Below are 20,218 nucleotides of genomic sequence, written 5' to 3'. Positions count from 1 at the left end.
AATGCTGGGCTTCATTTGGCACTTTGTTTAGTTCCAAAGTATAACAAAATAGCTCTACATTTTTAGAATTTAGCTTTTACGATCAGTGTTGTACATTGCAACTCATAGCTTTTTGAGTGGCCTGCAAGAAATGGAATTCCTTGTTTCCACGGCCAGCCAAGCAAAGATTGGTGGTCCCTAGTTAGCAGGTGCCTGGGTGCAGGGCGGGGTGTCTGTGTGTGCAGGGCGGCGCTGAGGCTGTGCACGCCTGGCGGGAGCAGGGAGCCCGGGGGCGGAGACGAGTGTAAAGCAGGTGTCCGAAGGGAAGAAAGCTGCTAGGAAAGGGCCCTCCACTCCGCCTCCTGCTGTGCCTGAGGTTTGGCTGGCAGCCAGGCCAGAGGCCAGAGGCCAGAGGCCAGAGCCCAGCACCAAGTGTGCCCTGTGTCTCCGGGAGCCGGTGCAGGGCTGCCCACAGCACCGTCTTCCCTCGCCCCCAAGTCCTGTGTGTGTGTGTGTGTGGTGGGGGTGGGTTAGGCCCCCATCACTTCAGTCCTTTGTGATTAGTGACTTAGTTCCAGGATCCAGAGCCAGGGTGCTGGAGAGAAAACCCCCATCGCCTCCGTGTGTGGGGACCTGACCGGATGCTGTCAGCCTGGATCACGGGGGCCTCCCTGCCCAGCCCCGGCGCCGGCACTAGCCAGAGCTCCCGCTCCCAGCGAGGGCGCCCCAGGGAGCGGGGCCACGGGGAGGAGGAAAGGCCCACCGGGGCCGGGCAGGGTGTGCACAGCCGTGTCTGCACGTGAAAACAACGCCCTTTCGTGGCCGACCCGTCTGCACGGAGCTCCCGTTACAGCCGATGCCTTTGTGCGTGCTGAGGGAGCTTCCCGACGTGATAGTAAATGACGCTCTTTTCCTGCTCTCTCAAAATGAGTGTTTTTAAAGGGGGGGGGGGGGGTGGGGGGGAGAAACATAAACAAAGGGGAAAAACAGGACTTCTTCTAAGGAAAAAGTCATGAGAGCTTAAAAAAAAAACAAATTGCCAAAATATAAGAATGCAGATTATGGATGTCACACCACAGAACCTCCTCAGGTATAAAAAGAGTAACTATTATTCTACACGACTTCTTTCTACTCTTTACAAAAGGCGTATGTCAATCTCTAGACATATAATAAACTCTCCTCTGTGCAATTTCCTCTCACATTCCTACGCCGATCCCAGGCTCCGGCTCACACTCATCGTAAGGTGCTCGTACCCCTGCAAGGGAGAGGGGAAGGACTCCTTCCGGGGCAATCGAGACGGGGAGGAATCTACAGGGCGGGATGACTCCCCTCTCCCCACACCACCACCACCACCACCTCCACCACCAACCGCCCATCCACCCACCCACCCCACCGCCAGGCCGGAGAGCCTGGGAATGGAACACAGTACGAGCCGTCTACAGTGCATGTTCCTTTGGTGTCTCTAGGTTCCCTTCTGAGTCCGTTTCTGACGAACAGCTCCACTATTTTCACAAGCAAAACACGGGTTTGTCTCTTCCCTCTTACCCATAAAGCGCTTAGGCTGCTCCTGACCTGTCCCCCAGACACGCTAAAGCATAAACCCTATCAAAGTGCACTCGCCGGCCGGTCTGCCGGCCTCTCGGCTCTCCCAACAGATGGCCCGGAGCCGTGCCCCCGTCCGGAGCAAACCGCGGGCCGGCTCGCGTTCTGGACCTTTCCTCAGACAGACAGACGGAGGCGGGGGGAAAGCCGGTGCCCTGGACGCCGGCAGCGGCTCTCCGGCCCAGGAGGGGCGGTGCCCGCGGCTCCAGCCGCACATCCTGGAGGAGCACCAGCTCCCGGCCTCCGGGTCCGGGTGGGGCTGAGCTGAGCTGAGCCGCAGGGGAGCCAGGGAAGGCTCTCCAGGTCCCCGGGAGGCGTCCAGGTGTCCCCTCGGTGATCCCACCTGCCATGGGGCCTGCAGGCCCACACCCCACCCAGCGGGGCCATTCTTCAAAGCAAACGAGCAGGAAAGACACGGAAAGGATGCGGAGCTGCCCAGAAGTCCACGGGGCCGGGAAGGCCCAGGAAAGCACATCCTGGCCTTTATACAAACGCCACAGAGCCACCTGCAGCGTCCCCCGGGTGTCACCCGCCCGCAACGGCATTCTTCGGGAAGCTCATCGAAATATGCCTCCTGCTAGGGAACACGGCTCTGTGGGTCCCCGGGCCACGGAGACCCCAGCTTCCAGACCTGACACCCGGCCGAGGAGGGGACCCCCCTCGTGCATGGGGAGCGTGGTGCACCGGACGCGTGGCCTGTTCTCCTGAATCCCACCACGGCTCCCGCACGCTCTTCCCGGCTCCGGTGTTCTGCTGAAGGAACAGTGCCCACCAAAGCTGCCGTGGGGGCCGGGCCGGCGGCCCTGTGGCCACCGCCGCACCCCTCAGTCCAGGAAGCGCCGGAGGCTCCTCCCGGCGGCAGGCCACGCACCGCAGTCCCAGTGGCCGTGACCCGGTGGCCCTGACCCGGTGGCTACAACCTGGTGGCGGAGCCCTCAGTCCAGGAAGCGCTGGCAGGCCTTCTTCCAGCGGCAGGCGGTGCACCACAGGTCCCGGTTCTCCATGCCGTACACCTTGCGGCACTTCTTGCCCTCTCCCCGGGGCTTCCTGCGGGAGGGAGGGAGGGCGGCGGTCAGTGGGAGGAGCTCGGGGGCACCGCTCGGAGGGCTGGACACCCCCGGGGAGGTGAGGAAAAGCCGGGAACGGCGGGCTCTCTGCGGGCCAGGCCTCCCCGGGCGCCGGGGGGCTCCGTGGCCACCGCCCAGGGCTGTCACTCGCCCTAATTCCTAAGGTCCTATTCGCCCACCTAAGGACATGACACTGGCCGCCTGCAGAGCACCGAGGCCAACACGCACACGAGAAACCTTGGAAGAGGTACTTTCGAGTGCTCTCTTATTTCTCAGCGCCTGGCATCCTGGGCCCGGGGCTCCTGGCTCTGGGTGGAAAGTCTACCCTGTGGTTCACTCACTACCAGGCTCAGTGCCCCGGGCGCTGGGCGGCCCAGGCGGCCCCCGCCTGCTCTGTAGAACTGACTGGGAACTGAAAACAACAACAAGGCAGCGAGTTTCCACGAGTGAACGCACGGGGAGAGCCCGGGGGTGAAGGAAAGGGCGTCTCATCCATCACGGGGACGTTCACGGGAGGCCCTGCCCGGTTCCTGTTCCTCGCGGTTCCCTGCAGGTCAATCACCCCTGGAGGCGGCGTGCGGGCGCCCTACCTCAGGCCGACCGTCACTCTGGGCGGGGAGGACAAGGCCGCGGGGCCCCCGGGGGGGTGGTGCGTCGGCGACACCTGCAAGGACAGGAGGACAGAGCTGAGGGCCAGGCTCTCTGGGCCACGCCGTCAGGGGCCTCAGGGGTGCGGGCAGCGGCCCCCGGTCGTTAGACGTGGAGGTGACGTGCCCGTCACAGAGACCACGTGTCAGACGGAGGAGGTGGTGCTCCCGTGGAATGTAAACGCGTCTCCCTCAGAGAGACCAGCCTGCAGGCCTGACACCCCCTCACGGCGTCACCTTGGGCTGGTCGGCTCCTGCTGCCTGCCTGGGCTTTTTATAGACTGAGTGTGTGTGTTTCCCCAGAGGCATGTGTTGAAGCCCAGACTCCCAGGACTGGGAGCTGGGCCTCTAAGGAAGTCATTGAGGCTGAATGAGGACCAAAGGGGAGAGCCCTGGTCCCCTAGGACTGGTGTCCCTTTAAGGAGAGACACCTGCCGGGCCGGCGTGGCTCAGTGGTGAGGGTCAACCTACGAACCAGGAGGTCACGGTTTGATAGCCAGTCAGGGCACATGCTGGGCTGCGGGCTTGATTCCCAGTGCGGGGTGTGCTGGAGGCAGCCAATCAATGATTCTCTCTCATCATTGATAATTCTCTCTCTCTCTTCCTCTCTGAAGTCAATAAAACTATATATATATATATATATATATATATATATATATATATATATATATATATATTTTTTTTTTTTTTAAAGAAGAGACACCAAATCTCTCATTTCTCCCCAAACCCTTTAACAGACAAGGCCGTGTAAGGACACAGCGAAAAGGGGCCCTCACCAGTAAGAGGCCCTCGGCAGGAGCGAATCGGCCAGCACCTCGGTCTGGACTTCCAGCTTCCAGAACAATGAGAACACAATTTCAGCTGGTAAAAGCCCCCCTCCCCGCCTATGGCATTCTGTTAGTGCCATCTGAGAAGACTTGCATCATGAAAAGACAGGAAGAGGAATGGAGATAATTAGAAGGAAAGGTGAGTCACTTGGGGAAAAACATGTCAAAGAAAGCTGTCATTAATAAAGATCCTCTCCCACCCTATGTCTGTCAATGAAGGCCCTCTCCCCACCCCCCGTGTCCATTCATGAAGGTCCTCTCCCCTCCCCATGTCCATTCATGAAGGTCCTCTCCCCTCCCCCGTGTCCATTCATGAAGGTCCTCTCCCCTCCCCATGTTCATTCATGAAGGTCCTCTCCCCTCCCCCGTGTCCATTCATGAAGGTCCTCTCCCCTCCCCATGTCCATTCATGAAGGTCCTCTCCCCTCCCCCATGTCCATTCATGAAGGTCCTCTCCCCTCCCCATGTCCATTCATGAAGGTCCTCTCCCACTCCTGTGTCCATTCATGAAGGTCCTCTCCCCACTCCCGTGTCCATTCACGAAGGTTGTTTCTCCACCCATGTCCACTGTGTAAGACGTGGAGGAACTTGGGAGAGCATATCCCTCAGAGTTATCTCTGTACCTCAGAAGGAAGTGCTTTAATCGGAGGGGAAAGTGGGGGGAAAGGGAGACATTTGCAATACTCTAACAATAAAATCTTATATAATAAAAGGCTAACATACAAATTGACTGAATGGTGGAATGACTGGTTGCTATGACATGCACTGACCACCAGGGGGCAGACGCTCAATGCAGGAGCTGCCCCTTGGTGGTCAGTGTGCTCCCACAGTGGGAGCAAGGCTCAGCCAGAGCCGGGCTTATGGCTGGCGGTGGTGGTGGGAGCCTCTCCTGCCTCTGCAGCAGTGCTAAGGATGTCCAACTGACAGCTTAGGCCGCTCCCCACGGACATCCCCTGAGGGCTCCCGGACTGTGAGAGGGTGTAGGCCGGGCTGAGGGACCATCCCCACCCCCCACCGAGTTCACGAATAAATAAAACGTGGGGGGAAATTCCATTTGAAAGCAGTCTGGGCTGGGCAGTTCCATCCACATGCTATGCGTGGTTTCACACAAGCTGAGCAAGAGGGTGTCTGTCCTTGAAAACCCTCCTCAAGTCAGAGACAAGAGGGACAGATGAGCACAGCAGTCTTGGGAATTCCGTCGCGGTAGCGGCCTCTCCAGGTTAGAAGAGTTGTCCTGAGTGTGACACAGACACTCTGGGCCCTTTTTAGTGTCTAACAAACACAGTCACCACGAGGACTGATTGCTAACTGGACACACACCTTAACAGATCACGGTTCTCGCCAGAAAGGACTCTAACACCTGGCGTCTGGCGTCTAAGTCGTTTTCTCCCGCCTGCTCGCTCATCCATCGTGGCTGTCGGGCCTCTCAGAGCCACCAGCAGCTTCCATGAAGCAGCAGCTTTCAGGATTGCTCCAGACCCACACTATGGTTTAAGCGTGGAATCCGGGGGCATTTTCTGGAAGCCACAACTTACCAACTGTTGCCAGCAGTTTGCTTTTTATCCTTGGCTAGTCCTCCGGGATTCCGTACCTATTCACTGGCCAGAGCAGCAGACTGACTGAGCCACCAACATTTGTGTGCACTCTGCAGGGGGTCTTAGTGTTTGCTGGAAACCTCTGGGAGTTTCCAGGGGTTGGTAATAAGAATCTTTTGGGAGGTTAGTTGGGAAGAGGAAATCTCTTGGGGAGAGAGATAGAAAGGAGAAAATAACACGAATATCCATTATCATACTCTCTGAATCTTCCCAGGAGGTAGAAACCGCTGTGAGCGCCAGTGGTATGGGGTCTATGGATGCTCTGTGTAACTTATTATTACCCAATATATATTTTGTTTATTTATTATTTTTTTAAAATATGTTTGTATTGATTTTAGAGATGAAGGGAAAGGGAGAGACCGAAACATTAATCATGAGATAGGATCACAGATCGGCTGCTTCCTACTGGGGATTGAGCCTGCAACGTAGGCATATGCCCTTGACTGGAATCGAACCTGGGACTCTTCAGTCTGCACACCGACGCTCTATCCACTGAGCCGAACCAGCAAGGGCCCAATATATTTTTAAGTGAATGCTTAGGAATCAGGTTAATTCATGGCAATTTATCAGACAGGAATCATTTAATATGTCAAATCAATTCTTCTATACTGCTTAAACCTGATGGCATATTTTAGCACTCATTTATTTTCAAATTACACATCCATATGGGTGGATTATTCAGGCTTTGGGGGCAAAGAGTGATAAATTACACATCCATATGGGAGGATTATTCAGGCTTTGGGGGCAAAGAGTGACTTTAATTTTTTATTTTTTTGAACCATCAAGATGACATACCGGTAAACAATAATTTCAAAGTCATAAATATTATGAATGTACTCATAATGATAAATGCCATTTATGCACAAGGTTTTTTTTAATGCTCAGGATCTGAGCTCAGAGATGATGTTAAAGCCTTTGGAAACATGTAAACATCCCACCAACAAAAAACCTTGATCCACATCTGACATGTTTATCAACAGGTGAAACGCTCTTCTATCTGACAGAGCCATCAGGCCTGTCGGAGCCACGGGAAACCTTGCTCAGGAGTTTACAAAATCCACGCAAGAATCAGGGGCTTCCAACCTCCTGATCTTTGTTTTTCTGTTGCACGTGTGCGAATGTGTCCTCTAACTTAGTGTCTAAATATGTTCTCTAACTTACGTGTATAAATGTGTTCTCTAAACGTGTATAAACGTGTTCTCTAACTTATTTGTCTAACTTAGGTGTATAAATGTGTTCTCTAACTTATTTGTCTAACTTAGGTGTGTAAATGTGTTCTCTACATTTGTGTTGGGCATTTCGTGTTTGTACTCACTGGAATGCCTGTGAAGGTAACTGGAGGTGACTGCCAGGAGACACTGAAGCTGCTGCCGTTGGGGGTGAACTTGGCCGATCCTGGGATGGTCACGGGGGGCGTGGCCTGTCACAGAGCAAGCAGAAAGGGTCACGGGGGTGGCACGGTACAGAGAACACTAAGAAGGGTTTCTCCTCAATCTGAGCTGTCATTTACTAGGGTGGGCCTCAGAAGTGATCTCAGCTGTATTAATAATTAGATTAATTATCTGATAGGAAGAGATGAAACATGGTCAGAGAGTAGCTGGAAAGAAACTCTTTATATGTCTAAGCAATCTATCTAATGTATCAGAGGGGATGGTTTTTGACTAACAAAAAGAGAACATTGGAGACAATCTGATTGAACTTCATGAGGAAAATTTCTGAATTTTACGACAGCTGTGAGATATAATTTCTCACTATCAAATTTGGAAATAAACACTTTTATACAGGGGTGGTGGGGTGTAATTGGTACAACATTTGGGAGGGTAATTAGGCAAAATATATGTAAAAAATTTTAGAATTCTGTATATTAGCTATTCTACTTCTAGAATTCATTCTAAGGAATGGTTACAAGGATGTTCATTCTGTTACATTTTAAAACGTTGGAAACACAAATGACTAATAATGGGGAAATGGGGAAATAAATTATGATATACCAACTGAGTATATATGTTGGTATATATACACTACAAATAATGTTGTCAAAGAATACGCAATGACATGCAAAGACATTCATGAGCCCTGGCCCATGTGACTAAGCGGTGATAGCATCTGTCTGTGCATGGAAGGCTCTCGAGTTCGACTCGAGGTCAAGGCCAAATACCTAGGTTACAGGTTCACTTCTGGGCTCTGGTCTTGGTGCATGCGGGAGGCAACCAATCAATGTATCTCTCTTACACTGATGTTTCTTTTTCTTTCCTCCTCTCTCCTCTCTCTTTTTTGTTAAATCCCTTTGTGAGGATTTAACCAAAAAAACCACATTCATGATATATTCAGTGGGGGAAAAAACAAGCATAGAAAAACAGTACTACAATAGAATCCTTAGTTGTTTTTTTTTATATATACATGTACACATAGGAGAAAGTCTTGAAAGACATACCAAAAATATTAACCAAGAGGCTTTCTTGTCATTGGGATTCAGGATACATTTTCTCTCTCTGCTTTGGTTTTTAGCATATCTATGCTGAACATTTATAATATCTACAGAGAAATCCCAAATATTATGAACATAGGGTTCAGGAAGATCAAGTGTGTGTTCCAACCCACTTTATAGATAAACAAAATAATTTCATTAAGTTGGTTCAAGCAAATGATTTTGGACCTAAATGCAAACATGAACAAGGGAACGAGTTACTCTTTTGACCCACTTAACAAGTCAGGAATAAAACTTGTAGCACCATCTAATCTAATAATTTGCTCTAGTTCATTGCTCTTGAGCATCAGTCTGCTAAGTAAGTGGTTTAGCTTTTCGAAGGATACGTCTAGTTGTGATGGAGGTGGCTTTGCTTGGCACCACGGAAGCATCTGGGCAATGCTTAGCAGCAGCATCCTGTCCAGGCTGCATCCTCTGACTCAGTAATTCCTCCTCTGTGACTTCAAAGGGGAAGAAAAGTTACAGGCACAGAGATGTCCATAGTGGAGTTATTAATGAAGAAACGGGGTAAGACTAGTACCTAACAATGGGAGAACATTGGAGACAATTGGATTGAACTTCATGATGAACATGAACTCAGCTACGGGGCTACTGTGAGGGATGCTGCTTTTCTAACCCAGGTCAGGACGCACTGCTGTTGGTCAGGGGCAGTGCCCCTCAGGGTCGCACTGCTGTAGGTCAGGGGCAGTGCCCCACAGGGTCGTGCACGGCACCTGGTAAGCGTGGTCGGTGTGCACGAGGTAGAGGGTGGTCGGGGCCGAGCGGCTCAAGGGCGTTATCAGTTTCGTCTCGGCTTTGGCACCAGGGCTTTCCGTTCTGCTTGAGTCCGGGATGGGGAAGGTGGGAGGCGAGGCCAGGGACTGGGAGGGCGAAGCCGGGGCCAGGCCGCCCAGTCCGTCGGCCACCGCGTCCGTGTGGAGTTTGATCTCCGTGTAGTAGAAGTCCTCCTCACCGTCGCTGTAGTCAGACTCCCCAGCACGCCTAATGCAGAGGACAGCAAAGCGGTCAGACGGGGCCACCGCGCAGGCTGTGCCTCGGCCTGGAACGTCTTCCTTTCCAGTGTCTGCCTGGCAAACGCTTTCTCAACCTGTAACACCCTGCTGTCCACTTCCAGGGAAGACCTCCGACCTCTTTGAGGACTTCATTCAAACCACCAACCAAGCAATTACTTATTCAACTATTATTTGGGAATCTGCTCTGTGGAGGCACTCTCCTAGGATCTCATGGTGTCATGTGACCAAGTCGTAGATGGATTCTGCCCTGATGGGAGTTACAGCTAGTGGGAGAGGCAGACAAGAGAGCCACAAACAATCAGGTATTTAGTGCATCGGGGAGTTATGAATCCCCCAGGCCTGCACCACACTATTGTCTATGTCTATGGGTATGCATACATGCATGCAAGGTCTTTGGTTACGACCCCCCACCCCCAAGATTAAAGGGATTGCTCAACATGAAGACCCCGATGAGCCTGACAGTGGGAGGGGAGGGGAGTGACGAGCCGGTCTGGGATGTATGCTGAGGGTTGGATAAGGACCTCACTCCTCAATGTGCCCCCTGGCGGTATTCACTTTATTTAAATCGTGTTATTAAGTTACTTCGCACATTTCTGTAAGTTTTAACCTCTGCTGCTTCCTGACAACATTCTCTAGGGCTTTGGTGTCCACAACCAACACGAAATGTCCCACTGTCCTCTCGTCACGGCATTCAGCTCAGGGACTAAGCCTCAGAGTCTCTAAGGCAAAGGCGGTCCTCTCCCCAGTCCCAGGGCTAATCCTCACCCTCACCCTAGAGCACAGAACACGAAGGGAGCCTGGGAAGCCATGAACTTGGCCACGGTGAGAGCACCCGGAGCTCAAAGGGAACGGGTGGTGCCGCCTACTCTGCAGGCTCCAATGGGCAGACGGGCACGGCTTTGCCGGCGCTGGACAGGGTGCGATTCTCTGGGCACATGGGCCTGACAACAGGCCCCCTGCATCCCGAGCGAGGCCCCGGGAGGCTCTCTCTGGGCCTTCAGAGACGCTGAGCTATTCCCGCCGAGGTCGCCCTGACACGAGGTCAGGGAGACATGCCCGGCTTCCTCCCTGGACTCTCAGGAGCAGCACTGGGCGGTGCCCGGAGGGTGCAGGGCGACCCTGAGCCGCACCCACGGGGTGACCCGCACGCAGTGCTCTGGAGGGATGGCCTACGTCGCAGACCTCAGCTCCAGGTCCCTCTCCTCCCACCCTCCCGGTCAGCAAACCCCGCTGGAGCCCTGGGTTTCCTTCCTGCCCCGCTGCTGTGGCTGCTGCCCGTCCCACGTTGGCTCCTTGCTGGGAGAGCGCCTGCAGTGCCATCCCTCATCTCGTGGAGGGGGCTGCTCTGGCCCAGGCGTCTGCACCCCGGTCACCACGTGCAGCTTCTCGAGGGCCCCTTCCAGTCCCAGGTCCCAAGAGGGACCCATAAAACACAGGGAGACATAGAGGCAGGTCCTGTAGATCACGGCCATAGCTAGAGCTGCTCTGATGGGCACAGTAGTGCCTAACCCTTTCAGGCTCTAAGTCAGAATACCCTCCATCAGGAAAATAAAGTACATTTACATTTACAGGCATCCTCAGGGGGTTCTACCCTGCCCAGGTGTTGTCTTTTTACAAACGGCTCTCACCACGTTTTATTGCTGACCTTCACATGTGACCCCTGCAGCGCTGACTGTATTGCTAACCTAATCGTCGGAGGGAACCGGGGCGCAGAGCAGTCACTAACACCCCTCGGTGCAGTGCAACTTGCGGTAAGGGCCTCTGTTCTCTGCCCCCCCCCCCCCCCCCCCAGGCCCTTCCTGCACTCAGCCCGGGCACTTCTGAGCACAGCTGCTGGCTGGGCCCGCGCCCAGCGGAGGGAGGAGCCTCACCCCAGGTGGACGCCGCGGATGTGCTTCTGGATGCCGGCCGCGGTGCTCAGCACCTTCCCGCAGTTCTTCCAGAGGCACTTGAACATCACCTTCATGGAGTTCTGGAGAGGGGGAGGGCGCGACAGGAAAGGGAAAATGAGCCTGTGGGCCCAGCACGCCTCCTTCCTCTTTGCTCAGAGCCCATCCTGGCCTCACAGCACGAGTGGGCAGACCCCACGCCCGCGCGGAGGCTCTGCCTGTCCACAGGAGGAAGCTGTGCTGTCAAACCCACCCCCACCTGCTGTGCCCGAGGGCGGCCTCTGTGTCCATGGCCCTGCCCGTGGTCTAGGCTGGGCCTGGCCCGGGAGGCTGTGCACTCCCAGCCCCTTTCTGCCGGCCGAGCCGGGCGTGGCTGCCTTCTCCTCCGAAAACCACCTCTCCCGCCGGTATTTCAGAGTTTTGGTAATTATGGGTTCTGGAAACTCCTCTCTTTATTGTGCCTTGTCCTACAGTAGCTTTTGGGATCCTGGGCTACCACCCCACCCTAGCCCTGTCTACACCTTTGCAAAGAGCCCCTCCAAACTCTTTTCAAATGCTTAAACACTGTTATTGATTTGAAAGAGAGAGGAAAGGAGAGAGAGAGCTCCTGTTCCACTGTCCACACATTAATCAGTTGATTCCTGTATGTGCCCAGCCCAGCAATCGAATCCACCACCTTGGTGCGTCAGGACAACACTCTCACCGCCTGAGCCACCTGGCCAGGCCGCCCAGCTGTTTACCCGCTGAGCACATCGTCCTCTCCGGCCGGGCCCTGGGTGCGGGGAAAGCAGCGTATAAGGGAATATGAGCGCCGTGATCATTCTGGGGGTGTTATGCTGTGCATGCCTTCCTGTGCGGTGAAGTGCTGGGGAGGGGCCGCTTATTCAGACACGAGTTTCCAAATATAAAAATCACCCTGTTTTAAATGGTAAAAAGGTATTTCTTTGTAATGGAGGTCCCCTACAGTATTTGCAGGACTAACTTTGGAGAATAAGAGCATCAGGGGATGGGCTCAACTTTAATGGAATCAGCGGTCTCGGTTCATAGGCGAAGGCGCTCCGCGTCACCCAGGGGCCCCTTGCCCATGTCCGACTACGCCCACGAAACAATCCTCCCTGCAGACAGAGCCACTCAGGTTAAAAAATAAAAATAAAAATAAAAATATTTTAACTGATTTCAGAGAGGGCGAGGTAGAAACATCAATGATGAGAGAGAATCATTGATAAGTTGCCTCCTGCATGCCTCTCACTGGGGATTGAGCCCACAACCCGGGCATGTGCCCTTGACTGGAATCGAACCCAGGACCCTTCAGTCTTCAAGCTGATGCTCTTATCCACTGAGCCAAACCGGCCAGGGCCAGAGAGCCACTCTCACACGGCAGGAAAGCAAGCCCTGCAGGAGGAGACCGGAGACAGCATGTAACATGGCCCAGCCCGCCCCATGGGCCCCAGCTCTGCCAGGGCAGCCAAACCAAGCCCAGCTGCAGGCACAAGCGCAGCTGCCCATCTAACCATGACCATCTGCACTCAAACCCTGGCTTCTCCCGGCAGCTGCACCGACATTCAGGAGGCTGAAGGCCCCTGTGCCCACAGGCGTGCCTGGTCTGACACGGCCACGCCCGGGGCAGCCGGCTGGGCGGGGACCAGCAGGCCCTGCAGACCCACCAGCTGGGGCTGTCCCCGGGACCGGGAGGGTCTCCGTCCCTAAGGGGCCAGGCTGCCTTGCTCTCTCCCCTGAAGCCTCCACCGGGTGTGAGCTGTCACCCACGCGGATTCCTGGAGTGGCTCCCACTTCCCGACAGAACCCCAGCTAACACTGAGGCCTGGCACAGGCCAATCCCTCCAGTTCCTGGGGATGGGCCCACCTGCGTCCTGACAGTCCAGCTCATCCCTGGGCCAGTCCGCTCAGAGCTGCGGCTCATCCGCCCCGGGCCCACTCCCAGCTGCCTTTCCCTCAGGTGTGTGCACCCGGTGATGAGGGTGTGTGCGTGTGTGTACGTGTGAACATGTGTGCTGGGGCGGAGGCTCGGACAGGAGGACCCGGGCTCGGAGGAAGGAGCACAGGTGAGCTCACGGCACCGTCCTCAGCACCTCAGGTGGGCGGCCCTCACTGTGGGCAGCGGCTCAGTGCCGCCCTCTCCTTTCTCCTCGGCTCCGGCAGCTGCATGGTCATGCCTGGTGGCCGGTTCCCGGGCAGCGGGCTTTCCTGCCCACGTGCTGCTCAGCGGGCGTCAGGAACGCCATCAGCTGACAGGTGCTCCCTCGTGCGAGGCCTCGCCGTCTCTCCCACTTTGGAGCGAGTCCTGCTTTCCAGTGTGAAGCCTGAGCGTGGTTCGCTCATGATTACTCCCGGCAGCGGCAGTTAACCGGGCGCTCCTCCCTGACTCCAGGACCCCCACGTGCACGGTGAAGGGCCATGGCCAGGACACCTGCAGGGAGAGGTCTGGGTGGGCTCAGCTCACCGTCAGACCAGGGTGCGCCCCTCCTCTGTGAGGGCCTGCGGGTCATTACCACGTGCCCGCTCCGGGGCGGGTCTCAGGGCCACAGTGGCCTGTCTGTGATGGTCACTCTGCATCTTCCTGCTGCCCTGGTGAGGGTGTAACTGTGTTTGCTTGTGTTGCAGGTGAAGAAGCCCATGGTCAGAGAAGGGAGATGACTTTCTGAAGTTGGCAGGCTAGCCAAGCTGAGCTGAGCCTGAGGCTCCTGTGACTTCTGATCAGGCCCCTTCCTGTCCCACGGCTTGTGCTCTCTCCCCACGCCTGGTGAACCAGCGAGACAGAGCGCGGAGAGACAAGGCCCCGGTCGCGCACGACGCGCCATTCTGTCCAGTTCGAGAACCCAGTGCCACTTATTCTCAGCTCATTGAGCTGCTTCCAGCAGGCACTGTGCAAGCACGGGCCCTGCGCTGAGTCCCGGCCACCACGCTGCCACCCCTGACGGCAGCCGGGACACACTCAGATGACCCAGGAGAAGGCCTGTGAGGCCTAACACACCAGGATGGTTCTCACTCCCCACTGCTGTCCGGTAGTTCACCGGCTGGCCAGGCGAACCCGATGCCTCCCAGGCCCAGCCCCAGCCCGCTGGCAGGTGCGGAGCAGCATCTTCATGACCCGCCTCCAGCCTCCACAGCGGCACACGCAGGGGATGGGCCGCAGGGGATGGGGCGGAGCGCGGGAGGGGCAGGGCTGGGTCGATGCCGAAGAAATAAATCGGGGGAAGAGGTTGCGCGGCAGTCCTCAGGTTTGCTTTGGGTTTTTGTTTGTGAAAAGTGATTCCTAATGAGGCTACTGAGAACGCCTTAAAGGACCAATGTAGCGGCCTCACATGGCCATGGCCATCAAAAGCAACGTGAAAAGGTATTGGAGAGGGAGCAGCCGATTGCTTCATCCCACAGAGTGAAATACTTCTGGAAAATTGTGAGTGGTCCTGACAGTGTAAATACACACAAAGAGGAAGGAAAGAATCTGAGCTTTAGGTTCGGCTCTGCCCTTCCATCCTCAGGACAGGGCAAGCTCAACGTCGAATCTCCCCGATCCTCAATGGCCTCAAATCAAGTTGGGAAAATGATGCCTACCGGCCCTGGCAGGCTTGCTCAGTGGTTAGAGTGTCGGCCCTCGCACCGAAGGGTCTTGGGTTCAGTTCCCAGTTAAGGGCACGAACCTGAGTTGCAGGTTCCACAACCGTGGTTGGAGCGCATGCGGGAGGCAACCAACCGAGGTAATCTTTCTCACATCAATGTTTCTCTCTCTCTCTTCCTCCATTTCACTCTCTCTAGAAATCAATAGAAAAAACATTCTCATTTTGGTGAGAATGGAAAAAAAAAAAAAATAAGGTACTTACCAGATAGGACAGCTGTGAAGATTACATAAATGTATTATCAATGTATTAAATCCATTTATTAGAGTGCCTTTTTCAGTTTTAGTTTAGTAAACCTACAGTTTTTGGTCTGTAAGTACATATATGCATTTATGTGTCAGCGTTCTTCTTTTTTTTATCCTCACCTGAGGACATGCTTAGAGAGAGAAACATCGATGTGAGAGAGAAACAGCTATCGGTTGCCTTCTGAATGCTCCTCTATTGGGGATCAAACCCCTACCCCAGGCACGTGCCCTGCCTGGGAATGGAACCAGCAACCTTCAGTGCACGGGAGGAGCTCACTGCAGGGCTGGGCCAGCTCTCTGCAGGAGTCACAGCCGGTTTTATAAAATAAGATGCAAGAATTCTTCCAATACGTTTTTGAAGCAGAAAATCGGAAAGGGTGTTTGTCTGTAATTTACAGGTGAACAAAGGGAGTCCCAGAGGAGAGTGAGCACTTCTGCAGCTTCCAAACCCTGGTCAGCGCTGGGCACCGCTGTCCACGCGGCAGCAGGCGGCCGGGTGCGAGCTCACCCTGCTGGCTCTGCCTGCCAGGCCCTGGGCGGGGCGGACCCTCAGAGAGGGAGCGGGAGGAGGGCTGACCTTTCTCTTCCGGGGGATGGGCTCGTCGAAGAGCAGGCTGCCGGCCTCGGCCTCGTCGATGCCGTCGTCGGGCGCGGGGCTGCGGAAGGGCTTGGCGCAGTCGGCGGACAGCGGCGGCGACGGCGTGGACGGGTTGGACTGGTCGCTGGGGGCGCTCCAGCTCCAGTAGCCGCTGCTGCAGCTGCTGGACGGGGCCCCGCCCTCCTTCCAGGATCCGCTCATGCCCTCTGCGACCAGACAACCAGCGTCAGTGCGGGGGTGCAGGGGCCGGGGACGCAGACACAGGGCGGGCCTGGACCCTACTAAGCACATCCAGCACCGCCCCCGAAATGTGCATCAGCTCAGGGTGCACTGTGCAGAGCTCGGGAAAAGAGCTGCGTGACCCTTTGTAAACACTGAGCTATTTTAACCACGCGACAGGCTTTCCCAACAGTTTCTGATGTGGGTGGTTTGGGCACATCCTGCCTCGGGATGACAGTGGGGGGTGGGGAGTGGGTGGGCATGAAAACAAGAAAGAAAAGGGTGCTTTTGTTCACTAACTTTGGGGCGCTCTGAGTTTACTGTGTTTCTAAGAGGGAAATCATCTGCAATATTGTCCCTCTCCCCCAACCTGTATTTCTCATGGGTCTGAGACCTTTGGAATAGGTTTTCGGAAAAAGCTAGTCCCAGGTGTCAGAGTCTGAGAGAAAGAACGATCTCCGGAGAGTTACCCAAGGCCACTGGCACGATGAGACGTAACAGTGCCTTGCATTGGTTGTTTCCCGTCTCACAAAGCTCATTCACACAGCCCCGTGCGTGCTCGCAGCACCTGTCTCTCGGAGCAAGGACTCCGTGTGGGTTTTGCAGACGAGGACCTGAGGCACAGGGAGTCGAGACGCGCCACGTGGCCAGGAGTGGACCCGGCCCAGACCCTGGTCTACCAGTTGGCTTCTTTCTCCTTCAGGGCCTGGGTCTCGTGTGGTAGGATTCCTCCTCTCTTTCCTGCCACGCTGAGATCAGAGAACGTATGGGCAACGCTTACTGGTGAGATGGCTGCCGAGTTCTCCCTTTGCACTGTGGGGGACAGGAAGTGTTTGCTGATGCGGAGAGATCTCTGTCCAGTTAGCACGCCCTGGGAGGCTCCTTACAGACCTGACCTCCTTTTTGGATAATTTCTCCTCCATATGTATGTGCATTTTGAATACATTAAAACTATTTTAAATTCAAGGCGGGGATCCCTAAATGTCTCATTATGCTGTTAACATTGGCGTAATTAGTAACCAAGAGAAGACACCCAATGGACCAGCATTCGTGGGAAAATGACTACCTTCACCCAATCACAGATTTCCAGCATATTCCTCAAGGTTGTCAAGCACAACGTTCCGTTAGAGGAATGAAGTGTTAAGTTGAAATCATGGAAGAAAGTGATTAAAGCATCTCGGCAGGTGTCACATCTCATTAAAGCAAGGCTCTTCCCAATCAATGGCGATTTCTGCAGGATCAAGCCTTTCTGGCACCAACACCACCCAAATCAGCACCTCACCCCCTGCAGTCCCCGGCCAGTGCTCACCAGGCCCCAGAGCCTTTCGGAGCGAGACAGCTGCGTTCTGCAGTCCTCCGGGGTCTCCGGGCACGCCCGGCGGGACACACTCCTGGCAGCTCAGGCGGCTGTGATACAGCACAGCACGCGCTGCTGAAGGAAGCGTGTGGTGCCAGCGGTGGTCAGGGTAGGTGGCTACGCAGAGCAGCGGAGGTGACTGGGGCCTGAGTTGATTTTGAAAAGCAACAACGTATTTTGAAAAGCAGTGAGTCACGTTGTCTCATGTCAATGCCCAAAGTTCAGTTGCTGACTTGGGAATGGCGTTTCCTTTAAGAAACACTATTCAATGAGAAGGACAATGTGACATAGAAATGAATTTTTCAGAAAAAGTCAGAAGCAATTCGAGATTCAGACACTGAGTGGCCAGATTATTATGATTTCTGAATATATATATTAGAGGCCCAGGTGCATGAATTCATGCAGGGGTGGGGTCCAGCCAGCCTGGCCAGGGGGAGGGGACATGGGCGGTTGACCTGCCTGCCTGTTGGTCGAACTCCTGGTTGAGGGGACAATTTGCACATTAGCCTTTTATTAGATAGGATATACACTGAGTGGCCAGATTATTATGAGTTCAGAGATCATAATAATCTGGCACTCAGTGTATATGGCCCTGTCTCCTTCCCTGAAACACGCATTTGGTGAAATGCAGACAGCCGGCTGGAAGCTCACCCTCTTTGCAGATCCACTTCCTGACAAAACGATCCTTTCTAGGCTCAAAAAGAATCACAACAGTTTTTAAAAATTCACCGATAGACAATAATTCTGGACATAAATTCACCAACACCTTCAGTATCATTAACTGCTTTCCCTGCCTGCTGCAGACAATTTGGGATTATAAGCTGGGTGGGTGCTTTTTGAAATCATAATGAACAATGAATTCCTTTCTGTATAACTACCGTATGCTAATAAAGGTTTGCGTGGCAGAAGCAAACGGTTTATTTTGATTCCAACCTTTCAAGACAAAGGAGCATTAAAAATGTTCTCCATTAAAGAAGAATGCTGTGTAAAAATACTGATTGCATTACAATACATTTTCTTCTCTGAGGAATCTATGACATTCTGTAGTTCCTTTTTTTCCCTTCTCTTTTCTGGAAAACAATGAGAATCTACAATTTATTGGCATTTGGTGGCCCAGCGTGGGACAAGCCCTTGTCTGTAACGTTGAGGAATCTTTTCTCTATAAACTCTTCAACCTTTTATGTAGCTCCTTTCCCCGGAGATCAGTTTGGGGGTGTCTTCAGGTTTGCCTTCCCCGAAGTCTTCCTCAGGGGCCTGGCCACACTGAGCGGAGGGAGCTGGGAGGCCGGTGAGAGGCCTGGCAGAGCGGGTGTTCCCTCAGCAGCGACACCAGGCTCTCTCTCTCCCGCACCGCCCGGCGCAGCGTGCTGCAGGGGTGACACCGCGTGCGGTGGTCGAGATGGGCTGGGGCATTTCCGTGGATGGTGTGGATTTGACTTCCCGGCACCTCGGTCTTTCTTTGCACCGGCAGCTAGAGTGGAGTGCGTTTTGGGGAGTTCTCACTGGATGTTCAACAGATTTGTTTTCACACCGGGTGTGCGCCACACCTCAGTCTCCTAGCTGGCCAGTCTGGCTTTGGAGAGAAGGGTCCCCTTGCAGTAGCTTCCACTCCGGGGCCTCGTGTTCATTCAGCCCACTCCCTCCCCGGAGGTCCACCGAGCGCTCTTGCCAGAAATCAGTGCCTTCGTCTGGGTGTTGGACTCAGCCTGCTTCATGCATGAACTTCTGAAGCATCAGACGTCTGTGCTTGAACATCGCTTTTCCCTCGGCTTCCAGGAACCCACGTTCTCCCTCCTCCTCACCGCTGGTCCCCCTCAGGTTCTTTCCCCGAAGTGAGGGCGGGCCTCACCCCACCTCTCAGTCCCCTCCCAGTTTTCACTCACCGCCTCCACATGACTCAGTGATCTCCTCTCCCCTCATGGCTTCCGCACAGCATCCCAGACCTTGCCAGCCGCTGCCCCTGAATGAGCCTCGGTGCTGCCCATGGTACATGCTCCTCCTGGCCTGCCAACGTCTTCAGTGACCCAGCTCCTGCCCGAACACTCACTGACTCACTGGTATGTGTGGGCCTTCTCAGGGGCAGGCCTCCGTGCTGAGGTCCCTGACGGCCCGGAGGGCACCTGGCACTCCTCCTCCTCCATCCCTTTGTCCATCCCCACGTCCCAGTGACTCTCCTTCCTCCCATTTCTCGTTAATGTCCTGGCCGTCCTCTCTGGGACCACCAGGGTCCAGGACAGCTGGAGGGTTTGTTGTTGCTGTTTCCTTTTGTTTTTGTCTGGAAGCCCAGCTGTGACTGTCCAGGGCTACAGCCACGTCGTGGCTCCCTGGCAGCCGCAGACGAACATCCATGTTCCTGGCCAGGCCTCCGTCACCGCTGCTGCTCTCCTGTCCTCACAGTGAGCAGTGAGCCCCCAGTGGCCATGGCTAACATGGCAGACCGGAATCGGAGGATGCAGGGAGAATTTCAGCTTTGCTGTTTACAAGTCAATTAATCCCATGTGCCTCCGCCCACTCATCTGTAAAATAGCGACAATGACAGCCACGGGGTTGTGTGAATGACGTGAGACAGAGGGAGCACGGGCTCGGGAAGTGCTGCCCCTGGCAAGGCTGTGACTGGGAGCCTTTCCCCGGAGACCGAGCACCGTACGGGACTATGGGCGTTTACCGCAACGACACACCCACACCGTCTCACACAGCACCCAGTAAGCACCCCCTGAGTGATGAACGGACTGAATCATGGCTTTTGATGAGGAGTCTGGGACAATGCCTCTGTGCTCTGACCCAACTGCCTCTCCTGGAACAGAAACAATGCTGGGAAAGAGCTCCATTCACCCGGGGAAGGGGCAGGGCGCTGCGGTGAGTGCCCTGGACACGGGGCGTGCGGGAGCGGGTGGAGGGGTGACTGTGGGGTCTCTGGGAAGACGAGGAAGCTGGCCTGGGCCCCCATTTCTCCCACACTGCCCGTTCCTGCTCGCGTGGAGGCGTACTCACTCATTCCGTTGGATGGGAAAGGACCCCCAAAGGGGGCTGTGCTCATGGTGCCCTCCCCATGCCCAC

At 54.8% G+C, this 20,218-nt stretch overlaps 1 protein-coding gene across 2 annotated transcripts in view; it reads right to left on the bottom strand.

Annotated features, from left to right (window-relative positions):
• Positions 1-2,248: 2,248 nt before the first annotated feature.
• ZNF704 (zinc finger protein 704) overlaps positions 2,249-20,218 on the bottom strand; it is a 97,406-nt gene continuing 79,436 nt past the window's right edge. The window contains exons 4-9 of one of the 2 annotated variants that reach the window (XM_084864317.1): positions 15,565-15,791; positions 11,090-11,190; positions 8,919-9,186; positions 7,033-7,137; positions 3,239-3,312; positions 2,249-2,628 (exon numbers count right to left, since the gene is read on the bottom strand). In XM_084864317.1, coding sequence (XP_084720443.1) covers positions 2,517-2,628; positions 3,239-3,312; positions 7,033-7,137; positions 8,919-9,186; positions 11,090-11,190; positions 15,565-15,791 — 887 coding nt within the window. In that variant the 3' untranslated portion in view covers positions 2,249-2,516. The remainder of the gene's footprint in view (positions 2,629-3,238; positions 3,313-7,032; positions 7,138-8,918; positions 9,187-11,089; positions 11,191-15,564; positions 15,792-20,218) is intronic. The other variant, XM_084864318.1, reaches the window with a different exon arrangement.

This window comes from Pipistrellus hanaki (assembly GCF_964339955.1).
Source record: "Pipistrellus hanaki genome assembly, chromosome: 17".
NCBI classification, from domain to species: domain Eukaryota; kingdom Metazoa; phylum Chordata; class Mammalia; order Chiroptera; family Vespertilionidae; genus Pipistrellus; species Pipistrellus hanaki.
The sequence above is the reverse complement of the archived record's forward strand: the minus strand, read 5'-3'. Positions and strand labels throughout refer to the sequence as shown.